This window comes from Globicephala melas, chromosome 2 (genome assembly GCF_963455315.2).
Source record: "Globicephala melas chromosome 2, mGloMel1.2, whole genome shotgun sequence".
In the NCBI taxonomy this organism is placed as follows: domain Eukaryota; kingdom Metazoa; phylum Chordata; class Mammalia; order Artiodactyla; family Delphinidae; genus Globicephala; species Globicephala melas.
In genome coordinates this window covers 73,244,760-73,265,485 of record NC_083315.2, presented here as the reverse complement: position 1 = coordinate 73,265,485, position 20,726 = coordinate 73,244,760, and the positions used below count along the sequence as shown (strand labels likewise).

The following is a 20,726-nucleotide window of genomic DNA, read 5'->3' as shown; positions in this document are numbered from 1 at the left end:
TGTGAAAAAAAGTAATAACCAATGCTGATAATAAAATCTTTGTTACAACTCAGAACTCTGTATAGCTATCATATTCTTTCCTCTCGAGTTTCCTAGAAGGATTTAAGGTTCTAACTATACCAACAATCTAGAAACTATTTTAAAGGACCAACAGACTTAACTCAAGAAAAATCAGTTACTCTTTAAAATCACTAGGCACCAAAAACAAATAATAAAAAGCAGTCTTAAGTGGGACCCACCGGGCATTAAGTTTGGGAGAGAAGAAGACAGGAGACCAAAAGCCGGACCCACAAATATAACATGTATCTGACACCCATAGAATCACAGCTAGAAAATGTTCTCATGCCTGAAAACAACTCACGGCAAAGTAAAAAGTCCAACCCTGGCAGGTGGGTAGCATAACACTGGGGTGCTTGAGAGCACAGCCCTGGGGCTGGAAAGAGTCGTGTTAAAACCCCTATCTGAACCACAGCCAAGAGACCTGGAGCATGTTAATCCTAAATTATGTCCGCCATAAACTGGGGACGATAGCACCCTACAAGAGAGGATTAATCTGAAGTTCACCTAGGAAGAATGTTCCTGAAGTGCCTGGTGCCACGCCAGCCCATAATCAGCAGCACTCAATAAGCAGCTGCAACCCTAATAATGGTGATGTCATCTGCACTTGACCAAACTGGAATGCAGGAATCCAGATCTTAGCCCTCCAGATGTTTCTGCTTAGAAACTACAGTATTTTTCTAACTCAGAAAGCGCCTGAAGGTATTTTTATTACCCTGGGAGTTTCAGCTGTTACCAGAGTTCATTTGCGCAATCTTTACATTCCAGTGTGCTAAAAGCGTTCTCATGCAGGGATAAAAGCAGCCTTTGTCTCAAGCTTGTAAAAGGCACCATCTTTGTCAGATGAGTTAACTGTTAAACTTCGGTTATATCTCTACAATGGCTAGTTGGGAAACCCCAGGAATGCAAGCACATTCAAATAGTGAGAAGGTGAGTTTTTAGGAGAGCGGATTGCGTGTGTGTGTGTGTGTGTGTGTGTGAGCGGACTGTGTGTGTGTGTGTGTGTGTGTTAAGGTGACATATTTTGAGTATTATCTATATGCCAGGCACCATGCTAAGAGCTTCCTACTTCACAACAACCCTGTGAGGTGGGAACTTTCATTAGCCCTCCTTCTACAGTAAGGAAGCTGAGGCTTAAGAAAGTTAAATGTTTTCCCAGAGTCAGACAGCTAGTAAATTAGTGGTAGAGCTAAGATTTGAACCTACGAACACATATGCTCTCATCCACTAGGCTCCACCAAGTAGAACTGACTGCAGGGAGGTAAGCCCTGCAGACTTTAGTTTCATTTTCTGACTAGTGACTTCCTGACTTCCCAGCTTGGCCTTTGACAAGTATGGTCATTTAAAAGCACCAAAAAAGATGGCTTTTTGAAGGTAGTTAGTTGTCCAGGCCGCCCGTAGTGGGAGGTGCCCACAATGTCCCCATGGAAACGAAGGCTGCTTTGAGGCCAGTGACGCAAACCTATGTCCTATTAGAACCACAGGACGTAAAGGATCTTTCTGCACTCCTTCCTATCCCTGGAAACACAGTCACCAGTTTTTCCAAGGGTTCTAGGAAAAGTGACTATGCAATTTATCCTGCAAAACAAGACAATTCGGAGGGCGAAAGGGGGCACAATCAGTATATATGCCGGCATAACGGGGACACATGTCCACGCCAATTTTAGGGCCCCAGGTCACCCTGACTGAGGTCCCCAGTCTGTCAGTGACCCGTATGTGAATTGTATGCATGTGTCAATAAGTAAAAGCACTCCATCGTCCTAATGTCCCACAACTCGTCAGCAGGGGATGAACAAGCACCCACTCTGGCTGCTGGATCACATACGTGTCTCAATCTAGCCTCATATGAAAAGAAGCACTTTGTCCAAAAGGGGAAAAGAGTGTGGTGAATCACAAGCATCACTACAATAATCACAGTGTTTCCAAGGATCCAGGGATGGGGCAACCCCAAAGGTACATGCTTCGTTAACGTAAGCCAAAGAAGTCTGAACGCTGGCTTTTGTGGATACAGAAAACAGCATGATGACCTGAACAGGCCCTTGCTCAACAGGCCCTCACTCAACTCTTACCCAATTAAATGCTTTATCTGCTTTATTTCAGAACAGAGGCTTTTATGCCTCCTTGTCCTCTCTTACTCATCCTGGAACTCTAGGAAATACAATCATCCCGACAGCTCTTCAAACCCAAGCTCCAGGCCTAAGGAGGGGCGTAATAACTTGTGGAGCTAAAAAAAAAAAAAAAAAAGAAGTCTGAATTTTTCGCTCATTAGATCAATCTGAGATCAAAGCAGTAAAATGTTCCCAGAATTTTTCCAAGAAATGTAATAAAATTCAAGGGGATTTAGGACCAAAAAGAGACCCTTAGGGATCACCATGACCAAATTCTTCCTTATAGAAGGGGCAGTGAGGCCTCAAAGTGAAGAGCTCAGCCCAAAGCACACACCCAGGGGATCAGCCCTCCTGGCCCTCAGCTAAAGCCTATTTCCATGTCACTGTGCTATTCGGTGATTTAGTTTCTCATGTTTTAAATCTTCTTCTCTCCAAAGAGAGGAGGGAGGGAGGGAGAAAGAGGGGGAACGAAGGAGAGAAGGATGGGGTGGGGTAGGTTTTGATCACTCCATTAAAGCTTGATGACGATTTCAAATGACCAATATATGAAGATTCAAGAAAGAGACTAAAAACCCTTTGGTCAGTGTTTGACAAGGAGGACAAATGGATGGCCTACCTTTAGTCTTGATGGCTGTCTCAATGTTCAGAGCATCCCGCTCCGCATCAAAGTTGGTGTACGCTTTGACTGACCCGTACGCACTTGGAGGTGTGGAGTGCTGAGGTTAAAAGACAAACACACTTCAATCCCACATATTTAAAATCCTCTTGTTGAAATGTCAATTCCTAAAATTTTTTTCCCTATTGTTTCTTTTAATAATTCGCATCATTCTTAGGCTAGGTAACTCAGTAAGTATATGAACATGCCATCCCACATAGGATACGAAACTTCCTTATTTCTAATGAGAATTCTTCTTCAAAGGCTCAACTAGTTTAGAATATGATAAATCTATTTCTACATTTCATCTTACTTTTCATGCAAGCTCAAAGGCGGAAAACGCAAAGCTGGGCACTTGAAACCACCCGTTTCTTTGCGGAAGGTTTTGAAGAGCATGAAACTGGGTTGGCCAAAATTTGAAACAAGCTGGAAATGCGGAAATGCCTGAATGACAAGTGTGTTTAGCCAAGTTTTTGCTACAGGCACATGAATTTCCACTGAGCCTGTATCATTGAGCTCACAATTCTTTAAAAAGCAAATGTAGAATGCCTGCCTGCCTGTCTCGGACTATGAGGTAAGTGAGGGAAGCATCTTCTTCCTGCATCACCCCCACCTCTGGCCACCGCCGTGGAACCAAGGTGGTCAGGCCACATGGCCCACATCCTCTTCATATCGGCCAGGTTCCGCCGGCTTTCTCTACTCTCTCTACCCTCCATTCTGCTGTCTTTAACACGATCCCCTCTGCCTACTACTCTTCCTAGTATTTTTTTTCTCACTGCCCTTTAAACCATAGGTTCTTCCTTTCTGGTGCTTTTCAAAGCCCATCATCCTTCCAGATCTGATGGACCCTCCCCAGCTCTCCCCACCCCAGACTGAGGTAAGGACAACAGCATGATTCTACATCAGTTCTCCTCCCCAGAGTGTTAACTTCTCTCCTTTGAAATGCACTTACAGCCCTCCTCCTCCCTGCTATCCAGTCCCAAAGCAAAGGACAGACAAAACAGGACTGACAATGTTCTTTAGGTTGGCTGATGGCCAGTGGACCCATCCACCACTACACCGCCTTCAATGTCAAGGCTCCCCATCACTGCCTCCCCACACTGCACACCTCCCATCACATCATGACTCCGTCTAGGCTCAGTTTCTGGGAATAGTCGGAGACTGAGTTGCCCTGACTTACCTTTCCACCCACACGCATCACGTGACAAGGCACCCCAGCATTTATTAGCAGTGAGGCTGTGCAGGTAGACAACTAAGATGCCATCCTCCCAAATGTCTCCTAGCACAAAGCCACAAATCTAAGTTCAGGGCTGGACAAAATGTTCTAAAATGTACTTGTGACCATCTTGGCCAAATAGTAAATCCAGTTAATACATATAACTGAAACACAGTGGATTATCAAGGTGTTTTCCATATAATTTCACTACTTAAACTTTCCAGTAAGATTAACTCAATGGGAATAGAGTACACATTCAGGAAAAGGTAATGACAAAGTGTTATTCTGAAATACTTACTATATATGCTATGGTGGCTACAAAATGAGGACAGAAATCTAAGGGAACACATTTTCCTATTTATTAACAATGCCATCAGTTATTTACAAAGGCAGGCAGTCTGGCCATCGAGCCATATCAAATATGGCTTCATATATCAGGTGCTGTGTCATCTCATCCCAAAAACAACAGTGAGTAGGGAAAAGTTTTACATAATTTTATAGTATCTCCGGAAATAAAATTAAATGGATAACTGAACTTACTACCTGTAAAATTCATTTATCTGAAAATCAAGTTATGGAGGTCCAAGTGATGTTTCTCTTCCCTCAAAGTATTGGGGAATACATGACATTTTCTATTGCAGTCCCATCTCTCCACAGAGAAGCACATCATACTAGAGTAACTTCAAGGGCCACATGAAAAGCCCTCTGATGAAACCCGATACTAAAAATGATCTAATGATCTGATCCATTAAGAAAAAATTTATTTAGCTCTTGGACTTGTCTGGACCTCAACATGCTGCTTGTATGGTTGCCAACAACAGTGTGCACAAGGTCCAAGAAGAAAGAGGAAAACGAGGTAGGCTTTACACTCCATACAACCTGTGCTCGCACCAACATCATCCATCTGAATGTTTTATTGGCAAGCACCAGAGACAGAGGGTTCTGTACCACATGACCCAAGCTGCTGTCAACCCACTTGAGTGCTTTCTTTGTATTTTAATTTCAGTCAGAGCGTATTTTGAAATATCTGGAAGATATGCCTACAAACCAGCGTCACTGCTGAGTTTCTGTAAAAGTCAGTTCTGCCAAGATAACCTGAAAGATGTATGGTATTATTAGATAGTTTACATATTCATAATTTATACTCTACTTTATTCTAAAAGCATTTGTAATGACTTATAATTTTGCAGATAGCTTTTAAAATTTTTGACTGTAAAACAAAAAAGCAAATGTATCAGAATTTCCAAGTTCCTGTGAAAGACAATTAAGTATAAGTCTGAGCTACCTGATAGCCAAAGCAAAAAAGGCAACAAGATGAATTATAATACTTCTATTATTTAGTTAAAAAAAAAAAAAAATTCTAGCTATTTTGAAGAAAAGCTTTCCCAGGTACTAAATTTTAAAAAGTCCTTGTCTGGAATAACTCTCTGGACACTATAAGAAGTCCAAAACATGCAGGATCATTTTCAATATGGCTGTGGCTTATGCCAACCATTAATAAAATCTGAGGGCATGACATTAAAAATCCTGTATCAATGAGTACCTTCTGTAGAGCACAGGGAACTCTACTCAGTGCTCTGTTGTGACCTAAATGGAAAGGAAATCCAAAAAAGAGGGGATATATGTATCCGTATGGCTGATTCACTTTGCTGTATATCAGAAACTGACTGACACAGAAGTGTAAAGCAACTATACTCCAATTAAAGAAAAAGAAAAAAAAGTCCTCGGGCTTCCCTGGTGGCGCAGTGGTTGAGAGTCCACCTGCCGATGCAGGGGACACGGGTTCGTGCCCCGGTCCGGGAAGATCCCACATGCCGTGGAGCGGCTGGGCCCGTGAGCCATGGCCACTGAGCCTGCGCGTCCGGAGCCTGTGCTCCGCAATGGGAGAGGCCACAACAGTGAGAGGCCCGCTAATGCAAAAAAAAAAAGTCCTGTATCATCACAATAATTACTACCACTGGCATGTTAAGTATATAGCAGGATAAAATTCCAAGCATCTCAGTGTCACTAGTGTCTGTCCAATTTTAATGTGATGCCAAAACAGTTTCTGGAGCCATACCATTTCTTTCAAATTGAACTACTAGGAACAGCTAAAGTACTGGGGAAGACAGGGAAGCAAGGGGATTCCGGGAATGACTGTCCGAATTTTGTCCTCATTTTCCTTAGATGTACAAGGAAAGGAAGAGGCACAGCTACCCAGAGAGATGACCAATTTGCAAAAATTACACAAAGTGAAAATGATATACTTACATCACCCTCCAAGCTGAGCTTGCAGAGAATTTCATGAACGGTAGACATTTTGAAAGAAGCTGGAAAAAAAAAAAGTACAATTCTTTATTATGAACAGGCTTTCCTTTCCCCCGAAGCGCAGTGATTCATTATACTCATCTCTACTTCTTGGGCCATTTCATCTGACGATATTAGAGTAATTTGTGCAAATAGATGCAACTCCTATCTTGTGATTAGGAAAATTAAAGCTGAGAGATGGTTTGCCTTAGGTTTGGGATGGACGACAGAACTAGCTAGTCTTGTTCTTGCCCAGTTTGAAGAGAACCTGGGGAGACTGACTTGTAAATACAAAACCAAAACGTTTCTTCCCAAGACCAGTCCAAACAGGATAAGACTGAATCTTCCAGTTCTCCTAAAAAGTGATGATCTTGTCAAACCAGCCAGTACTGCTGTATTTTTCACCAATAATTTAATATATCATATATAATATATATCCATAGTCTGAAAACTATGGATATGAACTGAAATCAGTAGCATTTTCATGCTGGCTGATTCCTAAATGGAGCCCTTTATTACTATCCATAATTAGTCTCTTACCTCACCAATGCTTAGAAGATATTAAACTGCATGGACATATATACACTACCAAACGTAAGGTAGATAGCTAGTGGGAAGCAGCCGCATAGCACAGGGAGATCAGCTCAGTGCTTTGTGACCACCTAGAGGGGTGGGATGGGGGGTGGGAAGGAGACGCAAGAGGGAAGAGATATGGGAACATATGTATATGTATGACTAATTCACTTTGTTATAAAGTGGAAACTAGCACACCATTGTAAAGCAATTATACCCCAATAAAGGTGTTAAAAAAAAAGAAGATATTAAACTGTTGATGAGAAACACAATGGACAGATTTTGACCTTAACTCATCCCATAGAAGACTGATCCTTGTATTTAAGATTCAAAATGGCTGAAGTTAAGTCATCTTTCAGTTAATACACTTAATTGGACAGTGATACGACAACGTAATGAACTGGCTTTCCAGCTTTGCAATCACACAGTTCTCGGAATTGATATACCAACCCCTGCCAATAAAAAGTGCTCAACTGGCAGGAAATTTACCTCCACTGAGACAAGACAGGTCATTCAGCCAACAGCCTCCCGAAAATAAAGAAAACAGAGCAGAGCTGCATCCTCAAACAGTGGGAACGACGTCTGAATTGCAGCAACTCCTGTTTTGGTCTCTTTTTGCTTAATATTCTTTGATCAAGGAAAGGGTGCCCATGCAATTCAGCTTTCTTTTCTCTTCCAACAGTTTGCTTAGTCTACGTGTTTTCAGTCAGCTGGCTTTGAAGGAATATTTGGACATAGACATTTGTTAATCTATCAGAAGGCTTTGGACTAGGCAGATTCCAGGCTCTGTGTGGGGTGAGTTAGAGGAATTAAGAGAAAAAGATTTGCCTTTATTTATGGTTATGGAAGTATTTCTACAAGATTTTCACCATGAGGTCTCTCCTACACGACATCCTCTCTCTTCTTGATGCTTACAGAAGCATTTTTTTTTTTTTTTTTTGGCAGTACGTGGGCCTCTCACTGTTGCGGCCTCTCCCATTGCGGAGCACAGGCTCCGGATGCACAGGCTCAGTGGCCATGGCTCACGGGCCCAGCCGCTCCGGCTCCGCGGCACGTGGGATCTTCCCGGACCGGGGCACGAACCCGTATCCCCTGCATCGGCAGGCAGACTCTCAACCACTGCGCCACCAGGGAAGCCCAGATGCTTATAGAAGCTTTTTAAGCACACGGCAAAAAAGAAAATCACAGCTATTCCAACTCCCCCATTCCCACAACTCTCAGACACTATCACACACACCCCCAACCCCTGCAATGCATCACAGCACTGGGATACGATCCTAGTTTGTAAAGTCATCCTCTATAAATAAACCGTGGTACATCCAGACAATGTAATATTATTCAGCACTAAAAAGAAATGAGCTATCAAGCCATGAACAGACACGAAGCAAACTTAAATGTATGTTACTAAGTGAAAAAAGCAGTTTGAAAAGGCTACATACTGTATGATTCCAATTATATGCCATTCTGGAAAAGGCACAACCATGGAGACAGTAAAAGGATCAGTGGCTGCTACGGCTTAGAGGGGAAGGAGGGAGGGACGAACTGGCAGAGCGCAGAAGATTTTTAGGGCTGTGATACAGTAATGGTGGATACATGTTATGACACGTTTGCCCAAATCCACAGAGTTTACAACACCAAGAATGAACCCTAATGTAAACTATGTGTTTTGAGTGATAAAGATGTGTCAATGTAGGTCCAGCAATTATAACAAATGTACTTCTCTGGTGGGGGATTTTGATAGTTGGAGAGGTTGTGTGTGTATATAGAGGGGGTGCTGGGAATATATGGGAACTCTGACTTCGTAGTCAATTATTCTATGAACCGAAAACTGCCCTTAAAAATAAAGTCTATTTTCTTTAAGAGTCTTGCTCTGTAGCTGGACTGTCCAAGACACTAGCCACCAGCCACATGGGGCTGTCAAGCACTGAAAGGTGTCCAGACCACACTGAGATGTGCTGTAAGTGTCAAGTACACACCAGATGTGGAAGAATTAGTATAAGAATGTAAAATCGAAGAATAATCTCCAACTTCAACTTGGACCAAGACACATTCTACAGCGTCTCATCAGGAGACTGCTGAGAATCACCAAAGAGGACATGAGCTCCCCAGGACAAGGACCACCTAAGCCCTGGCCTGGACTCCCACCCCTGGGGCTCAGTCAGAACTGGGCTAGGTTTGCAGTGAGGGGTCAACGGTTGTCATCTGCCTCACAGAATTCTAGTCCCCACTGTAAACAGCTAAGAAAGAAAAACGTCAAAGCAAAAAGAAGACCAACAAGTCAGAGTTGTTTCCGGGTGGATTAAATTCCACTTATTTATTAGATCAGTTACTTCACATGGGTTCTGAGGTTTAGGAAATCGCAACTTGCAGAGGCGGGTAAGTTTCTGCCAGGGAGTTCTTTCAAGTTGCCTTTCCAGCTCCGAGCACCGGCTTGGGAGACAGCTGCCTAACCATGTCCCAACCCCTCAGTATGGTATAAACCAAAGACCATCAGATTCATGTAATCCTTCTCCCACAGGCACAATACAGAGACAGAAAATGGGGATTTTAAAAAGGCTCACAAGTCTTCCTTGCTGTTTAACGGTCGACAGTGGTACCGCTCTTTCACCTCACGTCAGTCCTACGTGCCACTACCAACTAAATTCCTCTATTTTATCTTGTCACAATAAATAGTTCAAAATCCATCCTTCCGTGATGTTCTCTTACTCCAGCTCCGTCCAGCCCTCTATGTACTCCCCAGCAAAAGTGGACCTCAACCAAACTGTTCCTTCCTTCTCCCCAAACACACCGTAACAGCTTTAATCCACAGCACCTTGATTCGTGTCTCCTGCCTCATCTCCTTACCCTTGTCTCTTCTTCTGGTTACAGATGCTGCCCATTCCTCAAGTCACCACACCTCTGGCACCTGCTCCAATGGGGTGGCTGCGGCCCACATTCCCCGGCACTGCCTCTCCCACCTTTCAATGCCAGAAACACTTTCTGATGCCGCTAGACTTACTCACCACTGAGCAAGAGTGTCCTGAGTTCCTGCCACGCGTGCGCCACACATTCAGATGGCAAATACATAGTACAATTCAACCAAACGGGGGTCTCATAGGCCCCAGAGTCCCAGTTCCCCCACAGATTGAAGAGGGCCTCTGCACACTCTAGGTGCTAAATAAACGGTCAGAAATGAGTTGCTATTTTGCATAATGAACATTTATATTTATATTGTTGATACTCATTCTGTAGTAAAAGAATGTCACAGTAACCAAAAAAACAATATCCATGAAGCTTGGGATTACTCCATGCAAGTGTCTTCTGTATCCATATAAATATTGCCTACTCCATGCAAGCTTAAGGGCAAACACATTTTCACCTTAGAAATAAAACACGGCCCTCAGGACTTCCCTGGTGGTCCAGTGGTTAAGACTCTGCGCTCTCAATGCAGGGGGCCCAGGTTCGATCCCTGGTCAGGGAACTAGATCCTGCATACGTGCCATAGCTAAAAGATCCTGCGTGCTGCAACTAAGACCCGGCGCAGCCCAAATAAATAAATATTAAATATAAATATTAAAAATAAATATTAAAAATATTATTTAATAATAATTTTTTTTTTTAAACCATGGCCCTCATTTCTTCACTACATCCAATCCGCTGGTTTCTTCACTACATCCTGGTCTCTTCACTACATCCAATCCCCTGGGAATGCAAAGTCATCTTGCAGATGACTAATTAATCTCCAGAAGAAAGAGTCGGCTGTACCACTTATGTTTGTTAAAACATTAGCTTAATATAGTGCATATGACTAATGAGAAGATGTCAGAGTGCTGCTATCCTTGGAAGCAGAAAGAGAAAGTCTTGGCAGGGCTACTGTAGGTTACAATCACTGGTGACACCCAGGTAATCAATCAACAAGCCCCTAACACACACACACCGGGCCTGCCCCGCATTAAAGGCTGGGAGAGACACACACAAAACTATGAAACACAGACTCCACTCCTGCAGAACCTTGCAGCTCTCTTCCCTTCTCGCCCCAGGAAGACTAGCCCAGGTCACCCAGCTAATGAGAAAGGGAGTCAGGGCCAGGTTCCAGGTCCCCTGACTCTTGGGCCCTTGCCCTTTCAACTTCACCACAGTGGCTCTTCATTCCAAGAGATTAAGACATGGAGAGAGAGAAAGATAAAAGCAGCATCAGTGAGACTGGCTAAGGGTCTGAGAGGTGAGGTACTGACTAGTTTGAGAAGGACACTCACTCACCCTGGAAAGTTCCAGCCAGAGAAACAAGGGAAAGCCCGAGGAGATGGGATGTGGGAGAGTGTGTGTGTGGGGGGGGGCAAGAGGCCAGGTTTAAAACCAGCCATGTCTAATGTGGTGGCACGTGGGGGGCCTGAGATGTAAGTTTCTGAACGGTGCAGATTTAAGCTTGGCTATGGAAAGGGATTTGATGCCAATACTAAGTATCCATTCACCGTATTTGCTCTGGAGGCTGAATTTTCTTGCTGAAACAATAGCTCTGCCTTTTTAGTGTACCTGTTGTTTTTAAGTCTCCATACCATAGGAGACAATTCCACCCCCAGTGACCACTTAGCACACTGAAAAATTCATAAGCGCATTAAAATCAGAACAACCGCTCCGTGTCTGGCAGACCTCTCCACAGACACGAAAATGGCATCACTCTTTCCAACATTACAGCCTCACAAAGATCTCCAACTGGTTTCAACTTGCAAAAAAGAAAGAGAAAAAAATCAGCAAATTCAATCTTTTGATGAGTGCCTCCACATACCAGTACCTCTTATTCGCAGGAAAGGACTGGGTGACTTACACAAGATTGTTCAAATCGTCTTCTTCAGGGAAAGTTTTTTGTTTAAGAAAATAACTAGAGAAGTACAAGGAGACTCACTGAGAGCCATACCCACTTCAGACTGGCTTGAAATAACGCACCACTGGGAAGGGAACACAGACACTCCACCCTAACGAAGGGAACAGAACAGTTTCCTCTGGCCTTGAAAATATTAATAAATGAGACTGTTAACTGCCTGACTGGAAAAGCTCTTATAGCGCAAAGCTAGACATTAAAGAAATCCGTGCAGCTGCTGGAAATGAAGCAACTTACATCTAACATAAGCACTATCTTAAAGATAAGAGTTTGTCCTTTTTTTTTTTAAACCCAATAGATTACACTGCATTTCACTGTTTCACTTCCAACACACAGTTGCAACAAAAATAGTACAAGTAAAACAGCTTTAACGTCTCCCTTCCCCCCCAAAAAAAGTAAAAGAAAGTTTGCAAAAAGGTTGAAACAAACAAAAAAAGAAAACCTAAAAGTTAGTGCTTCAAATAATAAAAACAAGTTCTACTGAAATGAATGAAGAACCAGCTCCAGAAAGCCCATATATTAATTCTCACAAACAAACAAAAACACATTGCGGCAGGGCTCCTCTGCCCAGCAGAATCTGAGTATAACCCAGCAGTTTCGTGGTCACACCCACTTTTAAAATGTGGAGTGTTGATGTGTTACTGCAAAACACATCCCTAGCAACCATGATGAATCAATCAGGGACTGGATGATACAAAGGAGGATTTTTTTAAAACCAAAAAAATGGGGGCGGGTGTGGGGATGGCGGGTTGGGATTCCCCGCCAAGCCCTTACTGTGCAGTCCTGGGTCTACAGGAGCAGACTGACATTTTAAACCAAGAGGGGGTAAAAAAAAATGCATGAGTGGGGGGTAGGGGTAGAGTTCCCACTTTATTCACTCTCCACCCCTCCCTCCCAGAGCATTTTTATTTAACAGAACCTTCCTGAAAGCACACAGTTTTCTCCTTGGTTTTTATGGTCTTGATTAATGTCTGAGTCACAGGAGCAAGTCATTCCCCAGAAATCCTGGAATTCTGCCCAGGGGCCTTGATCAAACTGAGCAGGATGGACACGGTGCTGCACTTGCTCTGGCCTGTCCCTTTTGCTGCCTGATCGGAATCAATATTTGTTTACTAACTCCAGACACACTGTGGCCTCAAGCTCTCAGAGCCTCTCGTTCAATCTCCCGAAGTGGGGTTGGAGTGGGCAGAAAGAGACGTGCAGAAGAATGATGTCACTTGGCACAAAGTACTCTCACGGTTGAGAGATCAAGGTCTTCACATCTACAACTCAATTTCAGTGTTTTATGGCCCAAATATTATATTTCCAATGGGGCCCTGCTGCTTACAGAAAAAAGTCTACACAGCATTCAAGATCTTCCACACTCTGGGCTGTACCTACTTTTCCATAAATAAAGCACACACACACACACACACACACACACACACACACACACACACACACACACACACACACACACACACACACACACACACACACACACACACACACACACACACACACACACACACACACACACACACACACACACACACACACACACACACACACACACACACCCAGCACCAGTTAGACTGGATTGGTAATTCTCCAAACACATTCAGCACTGTCCAACTACCTCTAGGCCTGGGTTTTCCAAGTTCCCTCTACTGGGAATGCTCTATCTGGATCAGCTGACATCCTCGGGAGACTTCAGGACACAAAAAATACTGTTACCTTTCTCCTGTACCTCTCCCTGCTCTGTGCTCCTGTCTCTCTTGGTGTATCTGTGAAATATCAGAGCTGAGGGTACAAAGGCGGTCTTCCATTCTATAAGGCAGTCTTCCATTCTATCTGCCCCCAGGGTTTCTGTCTTATGCATCCCCATTTCCCCATAGGTCTGAGCACAGTGCCTAACACACTGGAGGCGTTCACTCACATTTTTGGATGGTTTATACACACTGGGTCTTTCCACATTATATCTTTTTTTCCTTCTTTTCCACTACATTCTCCTTCCTCAATTTCCTTTCTCTTCCTTGGACTGCGTATCTCAAATGCAGCTCCAGTTCCATACATTCAGAGCTGGAGGCTTCAATTCCCAGCCTCTGTTCACACCTTTGCAAAGCCTGGTAGAGCAATTCAGGAGACTGCCTCTTTATCATACGATATGCAGCTCTTCACCTTCTCCCACAGCTCAACCTCCACCTTTAATACCGTCAGGGCCCCTTGGCTCCTAGCTCTGTCCACGGGACAACGTGGAAACGTAACCTACATCTCCTTGTGGCAAGAAAGGCAGGGAAGGAGGCAACAAGGAGGAAAGATTTGCAAGTGGCCTTGGGACTCTGACTTCCTCTGAGCTGGGAGTGTGGGGACTGGGTGTGGCAGAGAGACAAAGGGCAAAGATTCCATGTGACAGCCACTCCCTTGAGTCAGAACTTTCCACACCAAGCCTGGGAGTGTAACTCAGACCACTTACTTAGATGCTACTGACTTCTCTCTGACAAGACTGAGCTCAGACGGTTTCACAGCTTCAGGTGTACCCTAGGGGAGACTTGGAGGTAATCTCACTGGAGCCACTGCAAAGAACAAGGCTGGGCATCTCCTGACCCCTACAGCTGACCTGCTCCCCAACAAAAGAGACGGGGACCGCCTCTGGCAACTGGAGGAGGAAAAACAGACCTGACAGTGAAAGAGCAGAAAATTTTTTTTTTAAAAGACTGGAATTTCCTCCTGATGTAGCCTACAACTAGAATAGGGTGTGGCACCAGGGAAAAAGAGGGAGGTGGGTTCCCATATGCATGCAAAATAAGAACATTCCATTTCTATTCTTTTTTTTAATTTACTTTTGGCTGTGTTGGGTCTTCGTTGCTACCCGTGCGTGGGCTTTCTCTAGTTGCGGCGAGCGGGGGCTACTCTTCATCTCGGTGCGCAAGCTTCTCATTGGGGTGGCTTCTCTCGTTGCGGAGCACGGGCTCTAGGCGCACAGGTTTCAGTAGTTGTGGCTTGCGGGCTCTAGAGCACAGGCTTAGTATCTGTGGCGCACAGGCTTAGCTGCTCCGTGGCATGTGGGATCTTCCCGAACCAGGGCTAGAACCCGTGTCCCCTGCATTGGCAGGCAGATCCTTAACCACTGCACCACCAGGGAAGCCCTCCGTTTCTATTCTCATAGTCAAATCCAGAAGCCAGGTTAAGTCAATGATAACTTTAAACAACACTTTCCCTAAAGCAAGTAAACTATGACGCTCAGGTCTGTGGAACAGCTGGATTAAAGGGGAAATGAGCCCCAACCAAGTTTGGAAACAAATATTAATTTGGGAGAACGTAAAGCTCAAAATCCAATTACTGTCTATACAAATTCACTCGATTTTGTCTATTTTATTTTTTTCCCCACTAGATTTAAAGCCTAAAGAGCAGAGTTTTGTTTTTGTTTTGGTCTGTTTTGTTCAGTGCTATATCCTCAGTGCTTATACTGTAAGTAGAACATAGTAGGTGCTTAATAAATATTGTGGAATGAACAGATGTTTAAGGCAGCCCAAGAGAGCCTGGGAACGGTTTTGTGTCCCGGTCCGGGAGGATGCCATATGCCGCGGAGCAGCTGGGCCCGTGAGCCATGGCTGCTGAGCCTGCACATCGGGAGCCTGTGCTCCGCAACAGGAGAGGCCACAGCAGTGAGAGGCCCGCGTACCACCAAAAAAAAAAAAAAGAGAGCGCCTGGGACTTCTATTTGTGACACGTTAAGAAATGCCTCAGCAGGCGCACAGCCCCACACAAGGGAAGACCAAGAACAAAGGCCAAATGCTAGGCCCGATGGTGCAAGAAGAGCCTACAACCCTCAAAATCAATAACAATTATAGAAGGATATCTACCTTGCCAGGAAAACTACTTAAATTAGAAATTAGTCAGGAAACCAATGGCCATGACTGCCGGCATGTCAATCGATACAGCATTTTTAATAGCTCAAAGACAGAGGATGTTATTGTGACCCCAGTCCAAGACCAAGCTCTTGCTCAAAGCCAGTGAGTCAGCAATATTTCCTGGGCATTTGCAACAGGCAAGGCATTTAGCACTGCAAGAAATCACAAAATCTAGGCGGTCCCCTAATCATAAACCTCCAACTAAAAAATTTACATTGATGGTCACACCCTTGCACTGCAGATGCAATCCATACCTCTGGAGAAAGCCTTGACTGAAGATTTGAGATAATAGGTGGAGTCAGAAGTGCTGTATGGGATGGTCTTAACACCACTGACCACTAAGCACACTGAACCTGGCCTCATATGAGATCCTCCTTCACAATGCTTGAATATTATATTATGTGGCTCCTTCCATAGCCTCAAATTCTATAAATTACAGATGTTTAGGTTTAAAAATGCTCTTGTTATCTTTTAAATAACACATCTCCCCTGGGTTGCTGAGGATTTCAGGACCACCAACCATTCCTAACGTTGAATATTGACTCAATCTGCTTGTCTCTAGCTGGGTATGAGAACACTGAAGTGGGAGGGAGGGGGGAATGCAGCAGAACTGGAGAAGAATGGACAGGCTTTTGTAATATGTGGGGGCGGGAGGGGTCTCCAAGGAGGCAGGAGGAAGAGAGTAGAGAGGGTGATAAGGACATAATTTTCCAATTAAAATAATTTAATCAGGGCCAACCTTAAAACTTACAAAACTTCCAGTAAAATACTTCAATGATTTACTCTTATATATTATACCTCACCCTCCTCCCACCCTCCCTCCCCACCCACCATCACTCCCATCCCGCAAATTAGGCATTGTACTATCAGTACTTCGATATAGTGCAGGTTAAGGTAGGGGTTTTCTGGGCTAGCCTGAGAACCTAAGCACCTTCTGTAACATTGTTTCAGTGCTACAGCGCATTCTGCATTCGAAATGACCAAGTTCCGGACAGGCACAGTAGGGCACACTTTTGGACAGAACCCATCAGTACCGTCAGTATGAGCTCAGGGGTCCCGACCCCTGGACTCCAGGACCTTAGGGCTCCTGGTAAACACCCAGCGTGCCCCATGAAGTTACTGTTCTTTTACCTCTAATAGCTTTAAAATGGCAACTCTTAACACAAAAAGAATGACACTCGGTTTTGGTATGGCACTTAATGTTTCCAGTGTGCTTTACAAATTTATTTTTGAATGAATATGGTTTTTGGAATCTTCGATAATAACCCTATGTGGGGAAAGTAAGAATGTGCATTCTTAAACCACTTTCATAGATAAGGAAATTGATGTCCACACCTTTTTTTTAACTGAGAGTTGATGGAATCCAGGCCTACAACACCAGGCGCTGGGACCCATCTCACAGAGCTACAAGGAGCAGCCCGGGGGCCTACGCCCTTTTCTGTACCCTCTGTCCCTGACTCAATGTCGCATCAGCGCCAGTAAGTCAGTGACGATTCTCCCCACAGAACCACGGGAGAACACTTCCTTTCCTGATGCAAAAGTAGTCAACCAAATAAGAAACTCTCCAGATACACGGAAATCAAAAGTTGCTCTCCTACAAGATAAGCTAAACAAAGGAGAATGAGGGGAGGTTCTTCCGTTGTTTTGTTTTACTGGGGCAGGAGGTTGCTGCTAAAAACTCCCACCCCTCATCCTCCCCCGACTGCTTCCCTCCTGCTCGTCGGCACAAGTTCCACAAATGCTCGTTTGTTTCAAGTAAAGTTAACTTGGAACAGATGGGGATTACTTTCTAGATAGCCGTAGCGCTAGTGTTAAACGTGGAGGGTGCCGCACGTCTGCTCTCCACCCGACCAGGGGCTCGCAGGGAGGCCACACCCAGCCCCCCAGCGGCGCCCGGCGCGTCGGGAATGCGAAGCCTCCCTCCGCCCCCCTCCCCGGCGCCACCTCGTCGGGCTTCCTGCGAGCACTTCGCGGGGGATGCCCGACTCCCTCCTGCCCTGCACGCCCCAGGCCGGGGCACACGCGGCCCCCCTCACTCCTGTCCAGACCCCCCTCGCCACTGGGTGCCCTCCTCGCAAAGCTCCTAGTGCGGACCGTCCCTTCAGCCCCCTCCCCGGACGGCCTCCCGAGTCCCCGTCTCCAGAGCTGCTCTTTGCAAGGCCGTCTCCTTCCCTCGCTCTCCACACCCCGCCAGCGCGGCGGCCCCGGGGCCATAGCGGGCGGGCGGGCGGGGCGCCCCGCTTACCTGGGCCAAGCGCAGTGCGCTGCGAGCGTCGCCAGATGCAAAGCGGAGCCAGCTGGCCTGGGTGGGGCTTTTATATCCGCCACATCCTCGCGGTGCACGGGAGGCCCGCCCCGCCGCCCCCCGCCCCGCCTTCTCCTGCTCCGGCCGCTAGCACTCGAGTCAGGGTGACTCACAGTCCCGGGTCCGCCCGCTCGCCCCCGGGAGACGCCTCGCCGTGGAACGTTCCCCGGGCCGCGCCAGTGGGAGCGGCCCCACGCCCACGGCTCTGCCGTCCGATGAAGCGCCACCGAGGCTTCCTCGAGGCCTAGTACCGGCCTAGTTTTCTCCTCTCTTCCTCTTTTACTTCTCGAGCGCCACGTCGAGCGCGCAGCCCTGCCTCAGGTTAATACGTTTTCAAGACTTTCGTAGACTCTGACCTTAAGTCGCTTTTTTGTTTAAGGCGTCAATGCAATGGAAGGAAGAATTGTTCCAAGAAACATAAATCGTGATTCCCCTGAGCTGGGCCGTTGGCATCCAGCTCCCCATTACCGTCTGCAAACATATCAGCTTAACCTCTGACCGGCTATTGCCGGGAGGATCGCGGGGAGGGAGATCCGCCGGGTCCTGGCGGGCAAAGGACTGGCCCCGCCCCGGCCTCGGAGCGCGCCGGGAGACGCGGAGCCATGGTGGGAGTTGGGTGGGGGGGTAGGAGGCCGAAGCCAGGAGCCAAGGTCCCACCCCGCCCGCCCGGGGAGGCGCCCTTTTCCCGAGCGCTCTCTGCTTGGCTTCCCTCCACGCCTCCCGCGACCCTCCGGGACTCCCACACGTCCTCGTGGCAGGCCGTCCCGGGCTGGGTGGGGCCGGTGGCTTTGAACCTCGAGTTCCAACAAATAAGTTTCCTCCCTTACTTCTGTCCTAACTGCCGTTCTTTTTTGGGGTTTTTTTTGTTTTTTCTCAGACTCTTAGCTCCATGGCTTGGTTTTGCTGTTTCTCGCTTTTCTTCCACTCTCTGCTTCCACGAACCGCAGTGGCAACACGCAGGCAAACATGGTTTTGTGGTTGATTGCGCAAATACTGTACTCACCTCAAACTAGCAGGAGAGTTTTGCTAAGAATCCCAAAGATCTCTCTGCACCTTTGAATTCCTCCCTTTCACAGACCTCACTTAGCTTTCTACTGATGCTTCTGTTTTAATCCCCCGTCTATCTTAACGTCCGTTTTTACTTTCCAGTTAAGCGTCACTTCACTCCTGGGAATCAGGAAACAGCAAGGCCAAGACATCGTTGCCAAGCTCACAGTCAAGTCCATACCACAAATGGGGTCCCTGGACACTCAGCCCAGAGCACTGTTACCCATTTCTTTCACTCAGAATGAAACATGATAGGCACTGTCAGAAGGACAAATAGAAAATAAAGCAATTCCGTTGATACAATTTCTGATTTACATTTATAGCCCTTCAATTTAGGCTGAAAGCTTTACAGCCTAAACATTTTGGAACAGAAGGAGAACATAGGCTGACCGTAATGGTGAACGGGATTCTGCTTCCCTTCTCTTCTCTGGGCCTCTTGACGCCCAGCTGTGCTGTGATAGGCCCTCTACAGAAGATAAGATTTAATTCGAATCATGTGGAATACCTAAAAGCCAAGTAGCCGGAAGAATGCTTTTGCTTGTCTAGGGCATCCAGCAAAGCCAAACATACAGATCTGTCCAATAACCAGGGTCTGCTTCTTGCTACAGAACTTCACACTGGTATTTTCATAAAAATGAAGCTATCAGACGTCATGGTTTGCTCTTTCTGAGGAATGGGGGGGCCAATTCTGCCAGTTTAAATGAGCTTTTGAATCTCTGAGTGCAAAGATCGTTTTTTCTTTCTTTCTTTCTCCTCCATGGCTGGAAGAATGTTTACAACAACAGATCTCAGATTGTGTCTACTGCTGTGCGTTCTGTTCTCTAAAGCCTTGACTTTATTTTGTTCACACTTTCTCTGCTGCACCTCAACACTGCTAATTGTGCCTAGCTAGCAGTGATAGGCACTCACTAAAAGGTACAGAATAATAGAATTATTCACCCAATAACAGAATGTTAGAGCAGAGAGGGTCCTTAAGAGACTAACATTTCCAATTCTTGATTTTTATAGATGAAGAAACTGGAGCCCAAATAAAGCCTCCTGCCCAGTCCAGAGATTTAAAAAAGCACTCAAGTTACTTATTGCAGTTTAACAAATTACCACCCAAACTTAGTGGTTCAAACATAAATAAAACCATTTATTTGCTCATGATTTTGCAATATGGACAGGACTTAGGGGCAACAGCTTGTCTCTTCTCCATGGTGTTGGATGGGGCAGCTCAGCTAGGGTTGTAGGATGGAAAGGAACTGCACTCATTTGGTGCCTCAGCTAGGGTTGCTAGGATGGCTGAGAGCAAGCTGGTTCTCTCCGTCCCTTGGACTCTCATCTGCCAGGTCCTCCTCTCTACACCAGGATAATAATGGAAGCTGGCTCTCAAGAAGCAAAAGCTGAAGCTGCCAGGCCTCTTAGCTTGTGGGCTATCCAAAAATAGGCTGGGTTGACTTTATGGGCTGTAGTTTGCCAATCTTTGCTTTAATCATCATCTGATCGGTTTTTGGCTTTGCCTTCTGGCCTCTTGATTCCACTCTCTGAGATGTCTTTCCTTTCCCCTAAGAATGGTCCATATTTGTAGTTGAGTAGCTCTCTCAACCTGCTTCATGCTAGTAGAAACTTGAAGGGCCCAGAGACTTCTTTTCAACTGTTTCTGTGTCCAACCTGGCAGTCCTTTCATTAACACAATTATCTTTAAAACTCTGTGGATTTTCTATAAATCTTACTGAGATTCATTCC

General features: G+C 45.6%; 1 protein-coding gene and 1 non-coding gene across 2 annotated transcripts in view; one reads left to right on the top strand and one right to left on the bottom strand.

Moving 5' to 3' along the window:
* Window positions 1-17,989, bottom strand: part of ANXA2 (annexin A2) — a 44,369-nt gene extending 26,380 nt beyond the window's left edge. The window contains exons 1-3 of the mRNA XM_030878872.3: window positions 17,892-17,989; window positions 6,287-6,345; window positions 2,782-2,881 (exon numbers count right to left, since the gene is read on the bottom strand). Coding sequence (XP_030734732.1) covers window positions 2,782-2,881; window positions 6,287-6,334 — 148 coding nt within the window. The 5' untranslated portion in view covers window positions 6,335-6,345; window positions 17,892-17,989. The remainder of the gene's footprint in view (window positions 1-2,781; window positions 2,882-6,286; window positions 6,346-17,891) is intronic.
* On the top strand, window positions 10,283-10,355 carry TRNAE-CUC (transfer RNA glutamic acid (anticodon CUC)). Its single transcript has one exon. It is a non-coding gene; the product is annotated as a tRNA-Glu (tRNA).
* Window positions 17,990-20,726: the final 2,737 nt, after the last annotated feature.